The sequence below is a fragment of the Mixophyes fleayi genome, chromosome 12, assembly GCF_038048845.1.
Source record: "Mixophyes fleayi isolate aMixFle1 chromosome 12, aMixFle1.hap1, whole genome shotgun sequence".
Taxonomy (NCBI): domain Eukaryota; kingdom Metazoa; phylum Chordata; class Amphibia; order Anura; family Limnodynastidae; genus Mixophyes; species Mixophyes fleayi.
Genome location: NC_134413.1, coordinates 83,257,479 through 83,282,590, shown reverse-complemented (window position 1 = coordinate 83,282,590; position 25,112 = coordinate 83,257,479). Strand labels below are relative to the sequence as shown.

The 25,112-nt window shown below is 43.3% G+C and overlaps 1 protein-coding gene and 1 long non-coding RNA gene across 2 annotated transcripts; both read left to right on the top strand.

The window, feature by feature from the left end:
- The first annotated feature begins 4,707 nt into the window (after positions 1-4,707).
- Positions 4,708-9,007, top strand: LOC142108608 (uncharacterized). Its single transcript, XR_012680181.1, has 3 exons — positions 4,708-4,927; positions 7,464-7,621; positions 8,822-9,007. It is a non-coding gene; the product is annotated as an uncharacterized LOC142108608 (long non-coding RNA).
- A 60-nt stretch (positions 9,008-9,067) lies between these two features.
- Positions 9,068-17,234, top strand: LOC142108405 (uncharacterized). The gene is made up of 4 exons (XM_075192027.1): positions 9,068-9,191; positions 9,307-9,404; positions 9,528-9,639; positions 15,919-17,234. The coding sequence occupies exons 1-4, from the start codon at positions 9,068-9,070 to the stop codon at positions 17,226-17,228; spliced, it is 1,644 nt and encodes a 547-aa protein (XP_075048128.1). The 3' UTR covers positions 17,229-17,234.
- The last annotated feature ends 7,878 nt before the right edge of the window (positions 17,235-25,112 follow it).

The following is a 25,112-nucleotide window of genomic DNA, read 5'->3' as shown; positions in this document are numbered from 1 at the left end:
TGCACGGGGGGCGTGGCCACAGGCTCTCAGACATTACCTACTATATATAGATATATAGATCTACATCCGGGTCTGGTGAGTATGGAGGACACTGATTATACTGCATGGGGGGTATATGTGGGCAGTTACACATCATCTAAATGAAGACATACATTTATTACAGAGGATTAGTGGGATTTAGTTATCTGGGGTTATCAGAGATAAAGGGGTGCAGGGAGCCCCAAGGTCACTCTATGGAGTGGTGCACTCACTCTATGGTACATTTTGTATTGAAATTGAGAGTTGTCCACCCAGGGCTCTTGGTGCCCCAATAATTCAATATTACTGTTGAGACCTGGGCTCTTCAAGAACAGCCACCTCATGGCCCCTGTCCATTGGGCCATGAAATGTTCTGGTAGTTACAAGGTTCTTCAGAGCACATTGGCTTTGTGGCCACTTGAACCTGAATCTTATGGGCAGCACGGTGGCTCAGTGGTTAGCACTTCTGCCTCACAGCGCTGGGGTCATGAGTTCAATTCCCGACCATGGCATTATCTTTGTGCAGTTTGTATGTTCTCCCCGTGTTTGTGTGGGTTTCCTCCGGGTGCTCCGGTTTCCTCCCACACTCCACAAACATACTGGTAGGTTAATTGGCTGCTATCAAAATTGACCCTAGTCTCTTTCTCTCTCTCTCTCTCTCTCTCTGTCTGTGTGTTAGAGAATTTAGACTGTAAGCTCCAATGGAGCAGGGACTGATGTGAATGAGTTCTCTGTACAGCGCTGCGGAATCAGTGGCGCCATATAAATAAATAGCGATGATGATGAATCCAACTGTGCTGCGCCCAGATGATGGCTCGCAGAGAGCCTCAGAGGGGTAAAGGAGATTGGACACACTAGTACACTAAGTACCTGCAGATCACTATCCTCTTCTGCTGAAATAATACAAATCCTTGTCTCTGCCTGGCCGGCCATGGCACCGAAGCAAGTGCCTGACATTCTTGTATCTAACTACCAAGCATTGATATCTGTGGCTGAAGCTCCACGTCAGGAGAGGGGTTATTACAAACTTGGGAGTTGTAGTAACCTGTTAGGGAAAAATCTTACTCCTGCTCTTTTGTTTAGTCTTATCTGGTTTAAACTAGACTTGCACATTATACCATACATCCCCTGTCATGTCAGAGCCCTGAAGACTTTATGCTTTGTAATGTTCTTGTACTTTCTAAATCCATTGATGGAAATGCAGCGTCGATGAAACCAAATTTTTTTTTGGAAAGTGTGACTGGTTCATTGTGTCTCCAGAACGGACCGTATCACGAGATCCTCTAATGCAGCATTATCCAACGAAATGATGCTGACAGGATACTTGGATAATGATAAACATATGCTCCTTTTTGGGGGCAGGGTCGCTGCTGGTGTGCTCAGAAATGCGTCTGTTCCAGCCCATAACTACAGACATGCTGCAGGCCTGTATAGTTCTGCAGTGCTTTGCCAAGGATTTTTTTTTTTCTTCTCTGATTGTCCAATAGAATAGTCTCATGTGTTCGAACTCTGTGTTTGCCACTGCGTAATAGTCAATTTGCCACGTGTAGCTAGAGGCAAATGTGTTAGAGACAGTGTTGCTCTACTCTATCTGGATTTATTATAATTATTTACTAATAAGTTTTCTCTATTAAGTTTACATGTTATTATGTATTGTAGAAATCTTTATATTTATTTAATAATAAACAGTAAACTTGGTTTTCACTACAATAATACCGCTGTCCCCTTTAAGTTGGGCTTTTTAAGTTTGGTTTGGACTTGTTTTTCATTTTAGAGTTGGCAACTCTGATCCGGGCCCTGTGCAAGGCGGAGGAAATATCTCCCTATAATAATATATCAGACAGCGGGAATTACCCCCATAGAGTTACCCCATGTTTATGTGCAGCCTCCCGGCCATCAGGGCTTCATATACTAAAGCCTATGCTTAAGTCAAAGAAACTGAAATCCAAAAAACACAGTTTTACATTGGTAAAGGAAAAGAACAAACCTATAATAAAGGAAAAGTTTACTGTAGAAAAACATAAAATTGCCAACATGCCATTCTACCAAAAGCAACAACAAGCATCGCAGCATCATCTAGCTCCCCTTTCTCAGCTAGATCCCAATGGCCTTGTCACTGACAAGATCTGCTTCCACTGGTGTATGACTTCCAACTGTAGAGTTCATTGACAGCAGTGTGTCACACTTTAATGGAAATCACAGCTATGGAGCCAGGAATATGATGAAGCATAAGAGGTTTATTAAATAGGTTTAAATGAGAGAATTCAGGAAATGGTACCGAGCATAGTAGATGCTAAAGAGGGATTTCTGAGTAACGCTGAAAACTGGTAGCAAAGGAATACAGCAGAATCAGGCAGAATGGCAGAGTGGAGAGAAATCCTGTGCAGAGATGTCAGCAGCAGCATGTAAAAGTCCCAGAGCACAAAAGAAGCAGGAGAACACAACAATAAGGAACAGCAACCAAACAACAATAACCAGCACAGGTAATAGAGGAAGGTATAAATAGGGAGCCACCAGGTGCAGGATATAATTAGTGCAACAGGTAAACCCTTAGTAGTGAGAAGGAGAAAGGCACAATAGCAGCGTCTCTGGTGAATCAGAGGTACTGCCAGATAATACATACAATGTACAGTCCAATTTAGTCCTGGAGGCAGCAGTTGCCAATACAAAGCAGCATGCACATACAATACTTTAGAAAAGGTGAAGGCAGATCCTGCTACCCCTCCTGTAGGAGTTTGTTAAACCTTTTAACATATGGGTGGGTGGTCCCAAGGTCAAATCATCTTTGCACTGTTTTACATTGTGGCCTTGGTCTATCAGCTTGTGCAACAGTCGACAATTCAGGTGTCAACAGTATTTTTAGGTCGCCAACTCACATGGTGGACAGTATGATTAGGTACACTATGGACAGTATTATTATAGGCCTAGGGATATGGTTAAGGACAGGTCTAGGGAAAGGGACGGAGAGGGTTAGGGACAGGTCTAGAGATAGGGACAGGGTGAGAGTTAGGGATAATACTGTCTACATTTGAATTGTCAACCTAATAAATGTGGACTACATTTCAATTGTTGTCCTAATAATACTGTTGATGTCATTATATTGTCAACTTTATAACCTTGTCTATTCTGCTGCCCCATCAATCATATTATGTAAATCCAAAATAAGGGTGGGTGGGAGGACCGGAGGACAATTCCATCTTATACCACTTTTCTTTTCTGCCACTGCTGTGTGGCAATGTTTCCTAGATGTGTTATGAACTGCTGTGTGTTGGTGCCGTTGCTCTGTCGATTGGTAACCAGCCAGCTCGCTGCAGTCTTTGGCCGAAACTGGATGAAAATAATATTGTGACCTGTGAGGTGGTCATAATTTACTGGAAATTATTGTTATTGAGGTTAATAATGTAGGAGGCAAAAATAGCCAAATTATGTGATTTTAGCATATTTTAGAAATGTTTAATAAAAATATAGATCCAAAACCAAAACACGGGGTCAGTGAACATCTGTAGTAGCAACACCAGGAGTCCCTCCTACATTCAAACAAACAGACACTATTATACTGTTTATTATATAACATATGTATCTCACAACCTTAAGTCCTCAGTCTCCCTCCAGCTCTCACAGGAAGGGTCTCTCATCCTCATGTCCGTCTCCCTTGTACGACCTTGTTGTCGTCTCTTAATGTCAATCCTCCACTAATACTAGTTCGAGACCATCCATGGAAACGTTATTATACTTAATTGTATCCATGTCACTGTTATCTGTATCAGTCATAATACTTCTTGTAGTCATGTTTGTCATATCCATAAGATGATTGTCCGGCGCTACACAGTCTGTGACGTCTTATAAATAATGATGATGATCACTTGGATAGTATGATCTCTATGTTGTGACCCAGTAGGTCCAGAACTGTCGCCCTAATCCTAGCAATTTAAGCAGCCGCTCCTACTCCTCGTGTTATATTCTCCTACAGGGCTATCACACCTCATATACCCTAATACACATTATTACACTGTGTGCAGGTTATGACTGACAGTCTTTCCTACACGCTATCAGAATTGAGCAGGTACGAGTCCTCTGCTCACACCTACAGCGTCCCAGCTGTCCTTATCCTAGACACCGATGGAGTCCCTTAGATACTTCACTGCTCCATACACGGACATCTACATCATCAGGATCCCCTCCCGCAACTTCTCCCTCCTTCATTACTCTTTAAGCAGAGTGTCCAAATGCCAGCCCACTCTGTCTCCCACTCCCATAGGCTATTTACATGGCACCATTTCTACTACACAGTCGCTTCCACTGTATCCCTGATGAAGTCCACAACCAGCAGCATTGTGTCACCCAGCTCCTGCCCTCCCCATTACTTCAGGAGCTCTGCTAAACGCAGACACCCAGCGGCAGATTCCCTGCGCAGGTTACACAGCGATGGAACTCACCCCACAGACAACAGGCTCACCCCATGTGTCCTGTACTTTAGCTAACTCCCCCCGCCCCCCACACTACCTAGCCACACATACCAGATTGGGCCCTATTACTGGTACCATCACCATTTTTTGGTTTTCCCACTGGTTAGATAGCTCCCATTATCCACCATATTTGCTCAACACATCTCCCTGAGCCTCAACTGCTCTTGTAACATAGAGAAAGAACTTGAACATCACCACTTCCATTTGTTTGGGGGGAGATCCAAAACACCACCCACATTCTGTGACTCTTCTCACATCTGTTTCTTCAACGGGACAAAGTACTTCAGGAATTATCCACAGAACAAGTGCACCAATACCCAACAAGAGGAATGTATCACCGACCATCCACTTCACTCTGAAGGAACACCTCCACCGAACAAAGAACAGGAAGACAAAGAACCAAACGAAAGGAACATCTCCCAACAACTTTGTCACTCTAAATGGTAAATAAGTATAACACATACAACACCCCACCGCCTATAGATCCCACCAGGTTGCACCATGTTATCCCATTTGCTTTCCACATAGGGCCGATACCACTTTGGTTGCTGCTCTGTGGAAAACAATCACAGCTCCACTGATTCATCCTCACAGCGCAGACAGTATCCTACATCCCCACGTATAAATATGAAGGATTTATTATAAAGACAGATTGCAGAGAAATCTGCCCCTAGGACAAGTGGACTCTTCGTCCCTAATAAAATACCAACATTGTGATTGCCGACAGTTAAAATGCCGTATTTTATCAGTGTTGGGGAACGTGAAATACCAGCATTTAGCCCGTCAGCAATGTTCATGTCGGCAGGATAAGTGCCGGTATTTCTTCCATCACAATTTCGTACCCAACCCATCTAATGTTATGTTCTTTTGGCGGTCGTGGAGTCAGAATAAGTGAAGCAAGATTCGTGACAATCACCTGGCTGATAGTATACCTGTCAAAGATAAGCCCCTCTGGCTACTCCCTGATTTAATATCTTATCATATATTTCAACAGTCAGACAGTATATCACCTCTATTTTGTCAGGAAAACCTATCCTAACTGCCTTTACCAGTCACAAACCGCCCTCTGCACACTCGTGACTTGGAATTGTTTACTGTAAGGGAACACACCGGATTCCACCCCAAATCTCACACTCACTTCTTTTCCTGAGGCTACAGATTTGCTGAATCGCCCCAAACAGCGCTCACACAACCACACCCACCTTAGGTCTTGCCCCCACCTATTGAATATGGGCAATAGGACTCCAATATCCTGTCCCACACTGGCACGCAGTGACCACTCCTTGTTACACAAAGTTAACAAGGCACCAGCAATCAAAGGGTTAAGCCTTAACCCCTCAAGGCTCTATGACACAAATGTACATGCAGGCACACACTAGGCTTGGTATACATATGTATTCGCAATTCACACCTCAGCAATGAAAGGTTTTAGCATGGTCAAGCAATCTTATCTCTTCTACACAGGCAATGGATTTGTTTTTGATAAATAAGGACAGAACTATTAAATTGTTAGATTTAATATACAAAAGCTACAATGCTTACAGATAATAAAAAAACAATTAGATAAAGATTTGACATACAAATAAAAAATTGCAAACAGTTGTAAAAACAAATGGGATGAAAGTACAGAGCATCACTTACGTATAATAATCTGTATGCCTGGGGGTAGGCAAAAAAAGATGGACAGTCCTTCAATTAGATTGATCCCCAAGAAACTGACAATTTGCCCCTTCCCAACACAGGTTTTTTAAGCCAAATGAAATGAAACAGTCTTCACAGGGGGAGTCTTAATGCTAATAGGGGGGCAGGATGTCCCCTGGGTGTCACTATGGTTTGCTCACAAATATTGCAAAAGTTTTGACCTTTGGTAATACCTCACAGATATATCCCAGAGACATAACTCCCCCTTCAATAAACCAGTCATAATCTCCCACACATTTAAATACCAAACATGAGGAAATTATGACAATGTGACTTACCTTTTCCACAAACGTGATTATAGCTGTTCCCGGATACCACCAGTACCTGTCATTCACAACCCTGGTGTGATTTCTGCTCCCCAGTATGGAGTGGCACACAGGTTTCCCAATATATGAAATATGAAGGCATTTCCTTCCAAGTTCATATTTCTATATACCTACATAAAGAGAATTTAGGTTTTACCTGGGTCTTCAAGATTCTCACCTAGGCATATGGCTCTCTAATTTACATCTAGTGGTTCTTTTGTTTTTCTTTGAGGTTGAATAGATATTTTCCCACTGTTGCTGAGTAAGGGACAACCCCACCTCAGCTTCCCAGCGAAGCCGGGCTGGGGCTTTAGAGGAGGGAATCAAGGAGTGGAGATACTGGTACCAGAACGTTATTCCACCTTTATTGGCACCTTTTGTCAGTCTATCTCAAATTGGAGCTGGGGGCAAGGAGAGAGAATGAGAAGCTTTAGAGACCGTTAACACCCAATTAGAAATAGAAAGGGGAAAAGGTTGCGCTTCCTTCAAATATGTATAGCAGCCAAATGGGAAAACACCCAATGCCTGACTTGCAAATATCTATATCTCTCAGACAGGGGGAGGCTATAGCGGTCTTGGAGCAGAGAAAAAGGGAGAAAGAGACTCTGGGCAAACAAATCAGACAGAGATGTGATCCCTCTGTTTTAATTGGCAAGATTCAGACCCGGGATAAGTTTGAAGGCCGCTTGGAGGGAGAGGTTATGAGATGGAAGTGTAAAATCCGCATGCAATCCAATAACCCTACCCCACACCTGCATGGCATCTTAGATGTATGCTGGTCTATATACAGCTGGGGGGGCGGACGAGTTTGGGAATCCAAAGTAGGGCAGGAAGGGAAAAGCTTGAGCCAGGGCCCTTTCAGTGTCTACCCAAGGCTTAGATGTCTGGGAAAGTGCTGCAATTGTGTTTATTCCTTTAATATGTGACATGTCTGCTCTGTGATGTTTATAATGATTATTCTATTTATTCCTAGACAGTTGAGCTGTGAGGAACCAGAGAATCTGTTACTAGAAGTCAACTGAAGGTGAAACCCGATCTGTGGAAATCACTGATTCCCTGAGGATGGACAAGGACAGGAGTGAGAGGATATTAAATCTCACCCTGGAGATCATCTGCCTGCTGACTGGAGAGGTGAGGGATTCTGGGAATGTCACAGTGACACAATTCTTACTGCTATAAATAAAACAGGGACATGACTGGAGAAGTGAGGGATTCTGGGAATGTCACAGTGACATCATTCTTACTGCTATAAATAAAACAGGGACATGACTGGAGAGATGAGGGATTCTGGGAATGTCACAGTGACATCATTCTTTCTGCTATAAATAAAACAGGGACATGACTGGAGAGGTGAGGGATTCTGGGAATGTCACAGTGACATCATTCTTACTGCTATAAATAAAACAGGGACATGACTGGAGAGGTGAGGGATTCTGGGAATGTCACAGTGACATCATTCTTACTGCTATAAATAAAACAGGGACATGACTGTTGTCACCTGAACAGCTGTATATTAGCAGCATGTAGATGGTCTCAGATAAAAGTATCATTCCCAGATGCTGGGATATATTGCATTGGCCACAGTATGTTGTTTTTCTACAACTAATACATTCATGAGACTTTAGGCTTTACAGCTTTTGCTGTATTTTTAGATGTTACTAAGTTTTACATATAGGTAATGATTTCCACTTTCCAGTGGGTAAATGTATGAAAGAGCGATTTCTGCAAGTTGCCGGAAATCTGTGAATTTGCAGGGAAAATTTAAAGTGGCAATGCCTTGTAAAAGCAAACTTACCTTTACAAGGCATCGCCAGTTTAAATTTTCCCTGCAAAGTCGACGATTTCCGGCAACTTGCAGAAATCGCTCTTTCATACATTTACCCCCAGGACTAATGTGCAAAATAGAAAATAAATGCGTATTTTATAAAGACATCCCCTGCCCTACCTGTAGCTGTTTCCTATATGCACTGTCTATTAGTGTGTATACAGCACTTGCCTCTCCTACTATCTTCCATATGTCAGCCATCTGAGTCCTCTGTCTACTACAAGCCCCCACTTCAAACTCATCTTATTGTTCGCACTAATTTGTTTAAAGCAGATGATAGATCCGCGGGGGCCGGCTGTAGATAGAGGACTCAGATAGGTGGGACGACTGAAGGTATCCGGAGCTGCAGGAGGTGTAAATGTTATATACACTCCACTTTCCTGTATTTAGTAAACAGTTACATATAGACTTTTAGAACAATATTGTATATTTTACATAATAAACCCCTAAGAAAACTTAAAAATATGTGGATCTTCATTTACCTTGATATCTCTCTCCATACACAGGATTACACAGTAGTGATAAAGAGATCTGGTGAGTGTGTGACACCCAGGAGCCGCCCCTGTGTGTCAGGAGGATTGAGCAGGACCCAAAGCCCCATCACGGTGCCTGAACCTCACTCACTGATACGTGAGGGAAACAATGACCAGAAGATCCTGGAACTGACCAACAAGATCATTCAGCTGGTGACTGGAGAGGTGACTGCTGGGAATGGAACATTATACAGTAACACCAGGGGATGTGTCTGGATGATGACTGTGTCATTGTGTTGTCAGGTTCCTATAAAGTGTCAGGATGAGTGGGAGAATTTAGAAGGGCCCAAGGATCTGTACGAGGATGTGAAGATGGAGAATCACCGGATCCTCACATCACTGGGTAAGAGGAGACTTTTAGTTATTGTAAAGTGGAGCAGTTTTAAGGGCCAAATGGATACACATCATCTGATAATCACATATAAGCAATGTAATCAGTTACTGTGTGTTTCTTACAGATGGATTCAGTAACAGAAATACCCCAGAGAGATATCTCCATCCTCATTATTCACAAGATTGTACACAGGAAAATCCCAGTATCCCACAGGAGTATCAGGTAGATTATAGGGTCCCACAAAATCCCCAAATGATTATACACTGATATTCTTCTGTTTCACCTTAAATTATTAAATCAAATACTATCAAATATGATCTTGTTATTGTTTTGCGGGCTATTTAGGATGGCGTCCTGACTGATATTAAAGTAGAAATTACAGAGGGAGAGGAAGAGACGTATGTGAGGTGTGATCAGCAGTGTAAGGAGGAGGAAATCCCTACAGATATCAGCACAGGTGAGTAATAAACACTTATTACAGAGAAGAGTCACATATTCTGCTTATTCAGTCACTAAAACTATCATTTATTCTACACCCTCCTCTGTCAGTACAAACTAATGAGGAAAATGTATCTGTCCAGTAGGAGAGTCAGGAGCCATCAGCCCCTATTAGACTCCTGTTCTCCTCCTCACATCATATCATTGTGTGCTACCAGCCCAGAGATCTGACCAGTCTCCTCTTCACATCATATCATTGTGTGCTACCAGCCCAGAGATCTGACTAGTCTCCTCCTCACATCATATCATTGTGTGCTACCAACCCAGAGATCTGACTAGTCTCCTCCTCACATCATATCATTGTGTGCTACCAGCCCAGAGATCTGACCAGTCTCCTCCTCACATCATATCACTGTGTGCTACCAGCCCAGAGATCTGACCAGTCTCCTCCTCACATCATATCACTGTGTGCTACCAGCCCAGAGATCTGACCAGTCTCCTCCTCACATCATATCACTGTGTGCTACCAGTCCAGGGATCTGACCAGTCTCCTCCTCACATCATATCATTGTGTGCTACCAGCCCAGAGATCTGACCAGTCTCCTACTCACATCATATCACTGTGTGCTACCAGCCCAGAGATCTGACCAGTCTCCTCCTCACATCATATCCTTGTGTGCTACCAGCCCAGAGATCTTACCAGTCTCCTCCTCACATCATATCACTGTGTGCTACCAGCCCAGAGATCTGACCAGTCTCCTCCTCACATCATATCCTTGTGTGCTACCAGCCCAGAGATCTGACCAGTCTCCTCCTCACATCATATCACTGTGTGCTACCAGCCCAGAGATCTGACCAGTCTCCTCCTCACATCATATCACTGTGTGCTACCAGCCCAGAGATCTGACCAGTCTCCTCCTCACATCATATCACTGTGTGCTACCAGTCCAGGGATCTGACCAGTCTCCTCCTCACATCATATCATTGTGTGCTACCAGCCCAGAGATCTGACCAGTCTCCTACTCACATCATATCACTGTGTGCTACCAGCCCAGAGATCTGACCAGTCTCCTCCTCACATCATATCACTGTGTGCTACCAGCCCAGAGATCTGACCAGTCTCCTCCTCACATCATATCCTTGTGTGCTACCAGCCCAGAGATCTGACCAGTCTCCTCCTCACATCATATCACTGTGTGCTACCAGCCCAGAGATCTGACCAGTCTCCTCCTCACATCATATCCTTGTGTGCTACCAGCCCAGAGATCTGACCAGTCTCCTCCTCACATCATATCACTGTGAGCTACCAGCCCAGAGATCTGACCAGTCTCCTCCTCATATCATATCATTGTGTGCTACCAGCCCAGAGATCTGACCAGTCTCCTCCTCACATCATATCATTGTGTGCTACCAGCCCAGATATCTGACCAGTCTCCTCCTCACATCATATCACTGTGTGCTACCAGCCCAGAGATCTGACCAGTCTCCTCCTCACATCATATCATTGTGTGCTACCAGCCCAGATATCTGACCAGTCTCCTCCTCACATCATATCACTGTGTGCTACCAGCCCAGAGATCTGACCAGTCTCCTCCTCACATCATATCACTGTGTGCTACCAGCCCAGATATCTGACCAGTCTCCTCCTCACACTGTCTGGTTTATCTCATTGGACATCAGTCTGACTCCATGAAATTACCCATGAGCCTCCTGTACACTACCTCCTGTGACATTATCCATAACCATCTCTCTACCACATGTGACATTACCATGAATATTTGATCCTCAGCTGTATATTATCACTGTAATACTAATGCAGAATATGAGATTATTCTCCTCCCTCTAAGATCACATACACCCCATCACAATATACACTTCATGTGGACAATATTACTGGCTAATTAGTCTTCCTGTTGTAGAATGCTGGCTGGGCAATGTGTATACTTAGGAACTGTTAGGCACAAAAAAACAACCCAAAAAACTGACTGTTTTATGCAAGTTCAGTAAACACAGCAATAGTTGTATGTTAAAGACAGTTAAACATGGTGTAACATGGGTGCATTGTGCTTGGTAATGCAGTATTATAATTATGGGTGGGGTACGTTGAAACGGCACTGTCAACTCCGACAATGTTTTAAACGACAGGGGAATAACGCTGCCTATAATCCCTACAGTACTGAAATGACTACTTACCATATGTCAGACATGTAGTTTTAACGGAGCTTCAAATCGCCGTCCAGTGTTCAGTCCGAATGGCCTCAATACCTAGTATGAAATGACAGACTGAAAATGCTGGGTTTTAAAGCACCAATACCCGGACCCCACGCCTGTATTACATTATACCACCTGTATTATTAGTACCATCGCTAATTATAATGAATTGTTGAAGTTTGCAATTTGAAATTAAAGAGCTGGATAGTTCAATTTACTCATAGTATGAAAATGTTGGTAATTATAATATGTTACTGAATGTAAAATAAAATGTCTGTTTCTCTTTCGTACCATTAGGGGACACTGCAATACATTGGGGTATAATAGGTGGAAAAGGAGCTAAATCTAAAAATGAAGAACAGCTCCTCCCCTACTATGCCCCTCCCATGGGAGCCATCTTCAGTTTTAGTAAAGTGCCTCAGGAGTTGGGTTTATGTCTAAGGGCTCCTGTCCTGTATTATATATTTTCATTTTATGTTTATAATTTTTCCCATTCTGTCAGGGACGCCTCCCCAGGGGTGAAATGCCTGTCGGCCACTTTCAACCTGGGTCCCTGATCAAGGGAGAGTAGCCTGTTAGGCTGCCCTCTCCTCTGCAGCCCGCCAGCTCTTCATTGTCACTGCCCACGGAGCTCCGGCGGAAGGCTGCAGATTCCCTAATGACGAGCATTACCAGAGGAGTCTGTTAAATGTGGGGACGGCCACCAGAACAGATCTCCTTCAGGGTTAGGGTTACTCTATACATAGTCACCAGATTGTCTGTCTTAGCATACTTCATCAGGATTACATTGAAATATTGGCACTCTTTAGCCTAGTATAATGTTGGGGACTTGCATTTCTTCTCCTTTCACGGTGTTCTGGTGTTTTCCCTTCTAAGTTTAGGATACCTGCAACATGACTGACAGAGGGACTTCCAAGCCTACGTAGGGCCGCTGGTAGATCTGTGCAGCTTTCTACGAGTGCCAGGTGTATTTCTCGTTATCTTTGGGGCAGTTTGACACAGGATGTCCTTGTGTAGGATGCGAGAAGGGGTTCCACCATGACCGCTTTCTGCGAGTCCGTCAGGGGCTGTGAAGAAACCGTCTTGCGCTGAGTCGCTGACGACATCCAGGGCCGATCTCATTTGGGTGCAATCTCTGACATGGGGTAGGTGGACCTTTTATTTCTTGAAAACAATCAACACACATTCCTGCTTCACAGATAGTGATAACTACTAGTGTGGCTTCCCGACTAGAAGTAAGTTAGCTATGGGTCTGGCTAGGGATGCTTCCTCATGGAATGTCTCTTCTTGGAATGCCAGTTACGGTATTCCTGGATTCATATAGGACTTGTTTCTGCTTTCCCTCCATGGAGGATGGGGAGTTGATTCACCAGTCTGGGGAGAAGAATACTTGTGGGGAAGGAGATTCCTCTGTGATACACAGTGTGTATGGCTGGGGCCTGAGAGTCTAATTCCTCTAACTTCCTCTTTATGAGTCAAAGTTTCCAGATGTATTGTTCAAACTGTCTCCTCAGCCTAGGCTGTCTGTCTGTTCCAGTTACTTGGTAAACTTTAATTTCTTCTCTCCTTATCTTCAGTAAATACAAATAAGGACAAGCTCCTCCCAGGATAACTTCTCCTGTTGTCACCTCGCTAGCTCCATCACAATGCCTGGGAGCAGCGTTGCTCCAGGTCAATGCTGGTACCAGGTTAAAAAAAAAAATCCTTATAGCGGCACGTGACAAGGCCGTTTGTTAAGTCCGTTCGGGTCTCTGTGATGAGTACGGCTCTTCAGACTGGACAGCACAATTGGCCACCGCTCACACGAGGTTGGGCCTAGTGCTGTGTTTTTCTAATGGTTCATACCCTTTTGAATAGATTAAACACAGGCATCTTGGATGCTGTCTTTCTTTCCCCTGGTTTTGTTACTATATTTTGGCGGCAAGGCATTCCTTCGGTTACGTTCTTGGCCAGCTGATGCAAGTTCTAAGGGTTCTCCGAAGTTTTACTGTTTCCTAAGAGCTATAGTGTTCTTTACTGTATCTTCAGAGGACGAGAGCTCCGTATGCCTGTCAGCGATGGAACACCGACTTGGCCCAGGTCTCAGTCCGTTCGTGTTTTCAGGTGCATGAAAGTTGCTTCCAATAGCTAAGGTCGGTACATTCAGTGTACAGTGACCTGACGAGATGAGGTGTTCCTTACCTCCCTGGATGTGGATGTTGTTTTCCTTCATGTTCCCATATTGAAGGGGTTTTCGTGTCTATGTCCGTTGCAGTTCACGATGGACGCAGTGAGTGTCAGGTTTGCCCTCGTTTCAGCTTGTTCCCACTCCATAAGCCTTTGCCAAACCCCTCGCCATCATCACACCTCTTTCACTCTCGAGGCGTAAATTATGTGCCAGTGGGGAGAACGTTGTATCACCTGAAGTCGTCCTCTTCCTTTCCGACGGGCTTTCTGGGGAAAGGCTGCAGGTTTCGCTACCCCAGTCTTCCTGGATCCCAGTAGAACGACTGAGGTTCTTCGGATGGATCTTTGGCTCAGTGTCCTTTTTGTTGTTTTTCCTGGAGGGCCCCGACTTTTTCGTTATGATGAGAGCGGTGCATATCCTGGCCAGCCCGGACATGTCTTTTCTCCGGTACATGACGTTGGTAAGGCCTGGGTTCCTGGGGGTTTCTCTGGCACAAAGTATTCCGGTCTGTTCAGCAAATATCTCTAGTAAATCACCCGGATACTGGATATCTTCCTGTTCCACCCATCAGCTGGACAGGCAGATCGTTATTCCTTGGCCTCTCGGTCTACGCTTGCTTGCGGGTCGCTATATTCAGACCGGGCTCACAGCGACATGGCTGTAGCGCAGTTATAGAGGTCCATGACGGTATGCCAGGTACAGGTCTAGGTCAGCTCTGCCACAGTTCTCCCAGTGCTGGAGTTGTGGGAGTTGGATGAGTGGCAGGTTTAGCCCCATCAGGTTCCCTCTGGTCAGTGATCTCTCACACAGAGGTGGTAGATCAGCAGGTTCAGCGCCGGGGTCTGCTAGAAATATTTTGTGGGCTTGTGTCTGTTCTTCTTGGTTTCTCACATAATTTATTAACCCCAAGGTGGTGCATACGGGTGCATGACGATCCGTTACAGTTTGCTGGAGCATTATATTCCTATTGCTTCCCATGCTCCCACGGATGTTACTGACGCTCCTATTGATGGCTGCCTTCGGGGCACCGGTCTGGCTGCATCGGGCATGGTTCTCTGGCATCCTGGGGTTGGTCATTGGTCCGCCTTGCGGCTAATCCTTGTCTTGTAACTGCCTGCTTTGCTATTGGCTTGGCAACAGGACTCCTGATACCATGTTTCCAAGGGCCAGGGGTTTTCTTCCCTCGAGCTGGAACAGGTTGTGATCACGGGGTGGTTCCTTTCTTCAGTTTGATGTACACATACGTGGGTGACCATCACATGCACACTCTAGTCTGGTTGGATACCTTCCATGGTGGTTGGCTTCCCTTAGGGCGCTAGACTGGTGCCGGTTGGATTGTCTTTTCCTTCAGGGGCGGTTGGTGCTTCCTAGGTGGCGCATGCAGTTGCTTAGGCAGACTTGGTTGTTCCAGGTCACTGCGTCGTCGGTCGTCCACACCTTTCTGGTGTTCTGGGGGACTGCCAGGGTTTACATTCCAGAATGTATATCTTGGCTGCACAGTCTCATACTCAGTGATTTCAGAGCAATCCCTCCCTTAGGGGCAGCTTAGGTATATCCCCAATGTATCACAGTGTCCCCCAATGGTAGGAAAGAGAAACTTTTTACTCACCTTAAAATCTGTTTTTCTGACTCCATTGGGGGACACTGAGCACCATCCCTTTGCTCTGTCTGCTGGTTGGTTATGATTTAGGTATGTTGTTTTTTTTACGCCAGCTTCATCCCTCTCTTTCGGACTTTGTTATAAAACTGAAGATGGCTCCTATGGCAGGGCGTAGTAGGGAAGGATCTGTATTTTAGTTTAAGATTTAAAGTCCCCTTGCTCCTATTCCACCTACTATACCCAAATGTATCGCAGTGTCCCACAATGGAGTCAGATTTTATGGTGTGTTAAAATCCTCTTTTCCATACATTTATTTCCAGCAGATGGATGCAAACACAGGAATATCTCAGATGGAACTTTGATTTTGTCTACAGATTTTGAAAAAGAAGATGACAACATCACACATGATTCTCTAGGAGGAAACCCCACTACTCTAAATATACATCCAATACTTCACAGAGAAGATCAATCATCTGATCCCTCTAATCATGAGGAATATTCTCCTGATAACCTAGATATTGTTACATATAGTACAGCTCATACAGATGATAAAGTATTTATATGTCCTGAGGGTGGGAAATGTTTTACACAGAAATCACATCTTGTTAAACATCAGAGAACTCACACAGGTGAGAAACCGTTTACATGTTCTGAGTGTGAAAAACGGTTTACATACAAATCAAAACTTATTAGACATCAGAGAACTCACACAGGTGAAAAACGGTTTACATGTTCTGAGTGTGGGAAATGGTTTACACAGAAATCAAATCTTGTTGAACATCAGAGAACTCACACAAGTGAGATACCGTTTACATGTTCTGAATGTGGGAAATGGTTTACACATAAATCATATCTTATTAGGCATCAGAGATCTCACACAGGTGAGAAACCATATTCATGTTCTGAATGTGGGAAATGTTTTACACAGAAATCAATTCTTGTTGAACATCAGAGAACTCACACAGGTGAGAAACCGTTTACATGTTCTGAGTGTGGGAAATGTTTTACACGTAAATCAAATCTTGTTGAACATCAGAGTACTCACACAGGTGAGAAACCGTTTACATGTTCTGAGTGCAAGAAATGTTTTGCACAGAAATCAAAGCTTGTTGAACATCAGAGAATTCATACAGGAGAGAAACCGTTTACATGTTCTGAGTGCGGGACATGTTTTACACAGAAATCAATTCTTGTTGCACATCAGAGAATTCACACAGGTGAGAAACCGTTTACATGTTCTGAGTGTGGGAAATGTTTTACACGTAAATCAAATTTTGTTGACCATCAGAGAACTCACACAGGTGAGAATTTGTTTCCATGTTCTGAGTGTGAGAAATGTTTTACACGTAAATCAAATCTTGTTGTACATCAGAGCACTCACACAGGTGAGAAACCGTTTACATGTTCTGAGTGTGGGAAATGTTTTATACAAAAGTCAGAGTATGTTAAACATCAGAGAACTCACACAGGTGAGAAACCGTTTACATGTTCTGAGTGTGGGAAATGTTTTACACAAAAATTAAAACTTATTGAACATCAAAAACTTCACACAGGAGAAAAGCAATTGGATATGAAACAAATGTACTGTGATACTCCAGATATTGTAAAAGTAGTTGATATTTTAATGTAACTTAAACAATAGTTTACATACATATATATATATATATATATATATATATATATATATATATATATATATGTAATGTTTTTTCAACTGTTTTTATCAAACAATCAAAATGGGTACAACAAAACTTTGTACTTAAAATACCAAATGAGAGTTTTTTTCTACATCTGTTTTAAGTATAACAGACATTTTATGCAACATACAATATCTTAGTTCTTCGAGTATTATGTAGAAAATTTGAAATACAAAATTGACGTGTATTACCCGTGTCACTGTGCACACGCTATCTTCATATCCTGTTCCTGGATAGCCTCATTACATAACCACACACTTATATTTCATAAGATACACCTAGTCCTGTCCTTTATACTATAGTAACATCCAATTCTCACAGAGTTCTCTATATAATACTTAGGGACATATTCAATTACAATTTGCGGCTGCGATTACATGCGGCTGCACGGGTCTCGGTACCGCAACATCGTGGATTTCGGTGCGCACAGAAATCTGCGATAGTGCGCTACCGTAATGCCGCTTTATACGCGCAGCCGCGAATTGTAATTAAATTCCCCACTTTCTGTCTCAAGGCAATATAAAACCTTAATGAAATGTAGATATTTGTATGATAAAGCATATTTACTCGCAACAATGTTACAATATATATTCAATAAAATCTTACACACAGTGCATATATGTTAATCTGTGTTTAGGCTCAAGACCCTAATACTTCTTTCTGTATTTCATAAATGTGTAAAATATTGTGAGTGGATGTATGTACACGTGTGTGTGTCCCAGATCCCATTAAACTCTGATTATCATAGATATGTTCCAGTTTATAAATGCACTGCTATTCCTGTATACAATCCACACAGAATCAACACACAACCCTCACTATATCGCAAATGTATAATACATAACACCACTGTTCTTGTATCATGTGCATACATATCACAACCTCCATATATTCTCAATAGTACATGACATTACATCAAATATATTATGTATCTCACACGGGGGCCACTGTGTCCAATCACTGAAGCCATATTATCTTCTAAAACACAAACTCCACTTATAAAGCACCATATTCCTGTTTACATTATCCACACTGTATCCCGTAAATAAGCACAGTCCCACAATTATACAGCATTGCAGGAGGTATAGTGCAGTGTAGGGATCAGTACAATGCAGCATAGTGCATACAGCATTGCAGGTGATATTGTGCAGTGTAGGAATGGGTACAATGCAGCATAGTGCATACAGCATTACAGGTGATATAGTGCAGTGTAGGGATCAGTACAATGCAGAATAGTGCATACAGCATTGCAGGTGATATAGTGCAGTGTAAGAATGGGTACAATGCAGCATAGTGCATACAGCATTGCAGGAGATATAGTGCAGTGTAGGAATGGGTACAATGCAACATAGTGCATACAGCATTGCAGGAGATATAGTGCAGTGTAGGGATCGGTACAATGCAGCATAGAGCATTGCAGGAGATATAGTGTAGGGATCGGTACAATGCAGCATAGTGCATACAGCATTGCAGGAGGTATAGTGCAGTGTAGGAATGGGTACAATGCAGCATATTGCATACAGCATTGCAGATGATATGGTGCAGTGTAGGAATGGGTACAATGCAGCATAGTGCATACAGCATTGCAGGAGATATAGTGCAGTGTAGGAATGGGTACAGTGCAGCATAGTGCATACAGCATTGCAGGAGATATAGTACAGTGTAGGAATGGGTACAATGCAGCATATTGCATACAGCATTGCAGGAGATATAGTGCAGTGTAGGAATGGGTATAGTGCAGCATAGTGCATACAGCATTGCAGGAGATATAGTGCAGTGTAGGAATGGGTACAATGCAGCATAGTGCATACAGCATTGCAGGAGGTATAGTGCAGTGTAGGAATGGGTACAATGCAGCATAGTGCATACAGCATTGCACGAGATATAGTGTAGTGTAGGAATGGGTACAATGCAGCATAGTGCATACAGCATTGCAGGTGATATAGTGCAGTGTAGGAATGGGTACAATGCAACATAGTGCATACAGCATTGCAGGAGATATAGTGTAGTGTAGGAATGGGTACAATGCAGCATAGTGCATACAGCATTGCAGGAGATATAGTACAGTGTAGGAATGGGTACAATGCAGCATATTGCATACATCATTGCAGGAGATATAGTGCAGTGTAGGAATGGGTACAATGCAGCATATTGCATACATCATTGCAGGAGATATAGTGTAGTGTAGGAATGGGTACAATGCAGCATAGTGCATACAGCATTGCAGATGATATGGTGCAGTGTAGGAATGGGTACAATGCAGCATATTGCATACATCATTGCAGGAGATATAGTGTAGTGTAGGAATGGGTACAATGCAGCATAGTGCATACAGCATTGCAGATGATATGGTGCAGTGTAGGAATGGGTACAATGCAGCATATTGCATACATCATTGCAGGAGATATAGTGTAGTGTAGGAATGAGTACAATGCAGCATAGTGCATACAGCATTGCAGGAGATATAGTGTAGTGTAGGAATGGGTACAATGCAGCATATTGCATACAGCATTGCAGGAGATATAGTACAGTGTAGGAATGGGTACAATGCAGCATAGTGCATACAGCATTGCAGGAGATATAGTACAGTGTAGGAATGGGTACAATGCAGCATAGTGCATACATCATTGCAGGAGATATAGTGCAGTGTAGGAATGGGTACAATGCAGCATGGTGCATACAGCATTGCAGGAGGTATAGTGCAGTGTAGGAATGGGTGCAATGCAGCGTATTGCATACAGCATTGCAGGAGATATAGTGCAGTGTAGGGACCAGTACAATGCAGCATAGTGCATACAGCATTACAGGTGATATAGTGCAGTGTAGGGATCAGTACAATGCAGCATAGTGCATACAGCATTGCAGGAGGTATAGTGCAGTGTAGGAATGGGTACAATGCAGCATAGTGCATACAGCATTGCAGGAGATATAGTGCAGTGTAGGAATGGGTACAGTGCAGCATAGTGCATACAGCATTGCAGGAGGTATAGTGCAGTGTAGGAATGTGTACAGTGCAGTATAGTGCATACAGCATTGCAGGTGATATAGTGCAGTGTAGGAATGGGTACAATGCAGCATATTGCATACAGCATTGCAGATGATATGGTGCAGTGTAGGAATGGGTACAATGCAACATAGTGCATACAGCATTGCAGGAGATATAGTGCAGTGTAGGAATGGGTACAATGCAGCATAGTGCATACAGCATTGCAGGAGATATAGTGCACTGTAGGAATGGGTACAATGCAGCATATTGCATACAGCATTGCAGGAGATATAGTGCAGTGTAGGAATGGGTACAATGCAGCATGGTGTATACAGCATTGCAGGAGATATAGTGCAGTGTAGGAATGGGTACAATGCAGCATAGTGCATACAGCATTGCAGGAGATATAGTGCAGTGTAGGAATGGGTACAATGCAGCATAGTGCATACAGCATTGCAGGAGATATAGTGCAGTGTAGGAATGGGTACAATGCAGCATAGTGCATACAGCATTGCAGGAGATATAGTGCAGTGTAGGAATGGGTACAATGTAACATAGTGCATACAGCATTGCAGGAGTTACCAATCAGCATGGCAGTAGGTCAGCCATCACGGAAGGATTATATCAGACACACTATCCTTATCTGATAACACAGAACAGCAGCATTACATGCAGCTCTATAACCATTCCCCTCTATAAATTCACCATTTCTTCAGTCATGTCTATGAGCACTGTATAATCCCTTACTAGCACAGTATCTACTACTATGAACTCTATATTGTCTAAACTCATGTTCCAAAACAGACCCAATAATTACACAATATTACATCACAAATCCACGTATATTGTTCAATCATAATCCCCTATACTATCTCACAACCATGGTGCTGTATAAAGTGCATACAATTCCTATTTATGGAACACAATCCAGGCACAGTCACATATTCATCACATTCTATCACAATAAGAGGATTTTAACTCACCATAAAGCCTGATTCTCTGACTCCATTGGAGGACACTACTGTACATTGGGGTATAGTAGGTGGACTAGGAGCTTAGGCACTTATACATTTGTTTAACAGACACATACTCCTCCCTACTATGCCCCTCCTCTCTGCCAGCAACCTCTGTTTTGCATAACCAAGCCTAGAAGAAAGGTCCTCAAGGCAAACAAAGAAACCAAAGCTATAACAGAATCAAACTAATTTTCAGAGGAATGGAAGGGTGCACAGTGTCCCCCAATGGAGTCAAAGAAACAGATTTTACGGTAAGTAAAAATTCTCTTTTCCCTTTCCTACCATTAGGGGACATTTCAGTTCATTGGGTACATACCAAAGCTGTCCCTAAGGGAGGGATTGCTCTGGAACGACTGCAAGCAACACCTTGCACTCAAAGCTCACAGCCGCAGTGGCGAAGCACCATGACGTACCGCCTAAGAAGCTCCAATAGCCCTAGTTGCGTGAGTCTTCAAAGCCTCTGGCACAGGCCGCAAAGCCCTAACATACACCAAACAAATGGTGGATGTTATCCAGCGAGCAGTGAACTGTTTAGAAGCAGGCCACCCTCTATTGTGCACATTATACAGGATGAAGAGATCATTCGTCCTATGAACAGAAACCGTGCTATCAATATAACATTGAATGGTGCGGACAACAGAAGGAGTCATCCGAAGAACTACATTCTCCTGATTCAAATGGAACTTGGACACTATCTTCGAGACAAAGGAGAGGTTTGTGCGGAGTACCACCCTGTCCTTGTGAAATACTAAAGATAGGGGATTACAGCACAACGACCTGAGCTTCAAAACCCGGCGAGTGGAAGTGATGACCAAAAGGAACACAGTCTTCCAGGTGACATGACGTAAGTCCACAAAATACAAGGGCTCTGAGCACGATATTGAGATCTCACGGTTCCACCACCTGGACAAAAGGGGGTTTGACCTGAAAAACCCCTTGAAGGAACGTCTGAACATCCTTCAATCCCGCCAACTGGCGGTGGAAATAGATGGAGAGCCCAGACCTGTACCTTGAGTGAACCCAAACGCAATTCACTATCAAGTCCCGCTTGCAAAAAGAGCAAACGGGCGAGACTAAAACGAGAAGTGTGAAAGCCCTGAGATGCGCACAGGAGGATATACATCTTCCAGACCCAGTGATAAATGGCTGAAGAAAAAGAATTTCAAACCCTTATTATGGTGTTCACAACCTCTTGTAAGAAACCCTTGGCCTTGAGAAACAGGGTTTCTACAGCCATGCCGTCAAAGTCAGCTGATCTAATAAGTGACAGAGAAGAGGCCCCTGAACTAGAAGGTCTAGGTGCAGAGGTAGACGAAAGTGAGGCGCTGCCGCCATCATCTGAGATCCATGCCGTGTGTGACCAATAGGGGGACACCAGAATTGCTGGCACGCATTCCTTTTTTAACTTATTCAGAACTCGCAACAGTATTGGAATAGGAGGAAACTAGCACACCAAGTGGACGTGCCATGGAATCTGTGTATCCTGCCTGAGGGTCCCTTGCCCTCCTGTAGTAAAGGGGTACCTGAAAATTGAGTCTGGACGCCATAATGTTAATGTCTGGATTCCCCTAACGCTCTACCAGCAGGATGAAGACATCCTGACGATGATGATGACTTTATTGTGCAAACTGACGCATCACAGTATGAACTGGGAGCAGTACTTAGCCAGGTGGGACCTGATGGGAAGGAGCACCCTGTGGCCTATTTGAGCAGAAAACTGCTAAACCGGGAGGTGGGATATGCCACAATTGAGAAGGAATGTTTGGCCATTGTGTGGGCAATGTAAAAACTTTAACCTTATTTGTAAGGATGACACTTTACAGTGGTGACTGATCATAATCCTTTAAAGTGGCTACAACACACCTCAGGGAAAAAAAAAAAAAAAATTGATGACTTTGCCATAATTCACAAGCAAGGAAAGGCTCACAGCAATGTGGATGGACGGTCTCGGCAGGAAGAGCTGGATCTAAGAAACCCGCTGGGATTGCCTATGGTCCCTTTGTTATAATGACACTTCCTACTTCCCACATTTCAGAACTGCCCTAATTTGTGTGATGCCCTGTTAAACAAAAGGTTATATTTCATTACAAATGTTAGGGACACCCGGTTCTCTTATATCCAGCATTTATTCTACTACAGCAGGATATAAAACATCTGTTGTAAAATAAGGGTACAAGGTCGTGTAATAACACCCACCCGTCCCCACTCCGTCCCATTAGGTATCATGTCACTACTGTGTTGTTTTAGCCCAGTTACTCGAAGTGTGCTACATGTTCCCCTCCAACAAGTAATATCTACACCTTGTCCCTCTGTTATTGGATGTATTAAATTGTGTAAATCCAGTTAGCCCAGAAAAACATTCTCAAACCGGTGAAGGGGATCCTTGAAATGAACTGTTTCCCACCAGTGTGCAGCCTGCTGTAGTAAAATGTATGTGCTCCAGCTTCCACAAGTCACCCTGAGTAAGGACAGAACTCCCAGAATGATGTTCTATCATCGTAACATGCAGCAGTAACTGCGATATCAATAGTACACATGAGAAGCCCACAGAATAGCAGTAACACTTCCAGAGGCACCGCTGAATTAGATGTTATATATAAAGCTTAACGCATTTCTCCACTTATTGTGTGATTTCTTCAGAAGGAGAACTGGGGCAGCAGATAATTCAACTTTTAAACCTATATCCTCCTGTAAAATTACTAATTAAAACTTGAAAACAAATGGGCTCTAATTCACAATGTTAACCCATTATCTGCCCCAATGATTTCCCCTATGATGATCTATAAATCCAAACCATTGATACAAATATAAAGAGGATTCCTAGAAGGAGAGGAAAATGAGGCGGTACCAAGCAACCAAAAGACGCAGCTTCTTTAATTATTAACAGATGGCATTTTTAAATGTCACTATACACTTACTTCCTCTGTGCTCTTCCTACGGTAAGTCACAGTTTAATCATATTCCACAGCTAACCCTGTGTTATTTAGACCACACTATCGCAAGTCTTTCATTACTTAAATAACATACAAACCTCACACAGTTCTTTTCTCAGTAGTTATTGCTCCAAGGCTGTATGTACTATAGAAAACCCAGAATCAGTGTAGATATTTACTTATAAGTTAATATCTTTGACTTACACAACAATGTTAAAACGTATACCTTCAGTTACATTATCTCACCGTACATATAACAGTTCAACGGTTTGGGTACGAATTACCAACATTGAATATGCTGACACTTATCCTGTTGAAAATGTCATATTAATTTTGTCGACAAGCTTACAATGTAGACAGTGTGACTGTTGATGGTTAGTAATGTTGACAGTCACAACGTCGGACCCACTGATACAAAACAATTTTAAAAAAAGCAAAAAAAAAAAGAATATTAAATAAGCTCCCCCCCTACCCCTCACCTTCCCAAAACACATTAAAACTGTCAAACCCACTGGAACACAAAGGGTTAAAAGATTTTTTAAAAGTGTGCCCTCCCCAGTAAGATTAACCATAGTGCTGGTAGAAGCAAAATCGGGGGGACAAAATGCGTGGGGTCTCCCTTTTTCTCCAACCAACACTGGGCTTAGCTAGCCAGGGCTGGTGGCACTATAGCAGGGGAACACGCAGCGTGGGGTCCCCCTGCCATGATGACAACCAACCCAAAAAAGTGCGGGCCCCCAGCCAAGTGCTGAAAGCACTAGGGCTCTTTCCACACCCATGGGGGTGGGGTAATAAAAGTATTTATAATAGAGAAGACACCATTTAATCCTTAGTGTGTTTTTTCATTTTATAACTGTTTTGTGCTGACGCATAGCCGGCAGA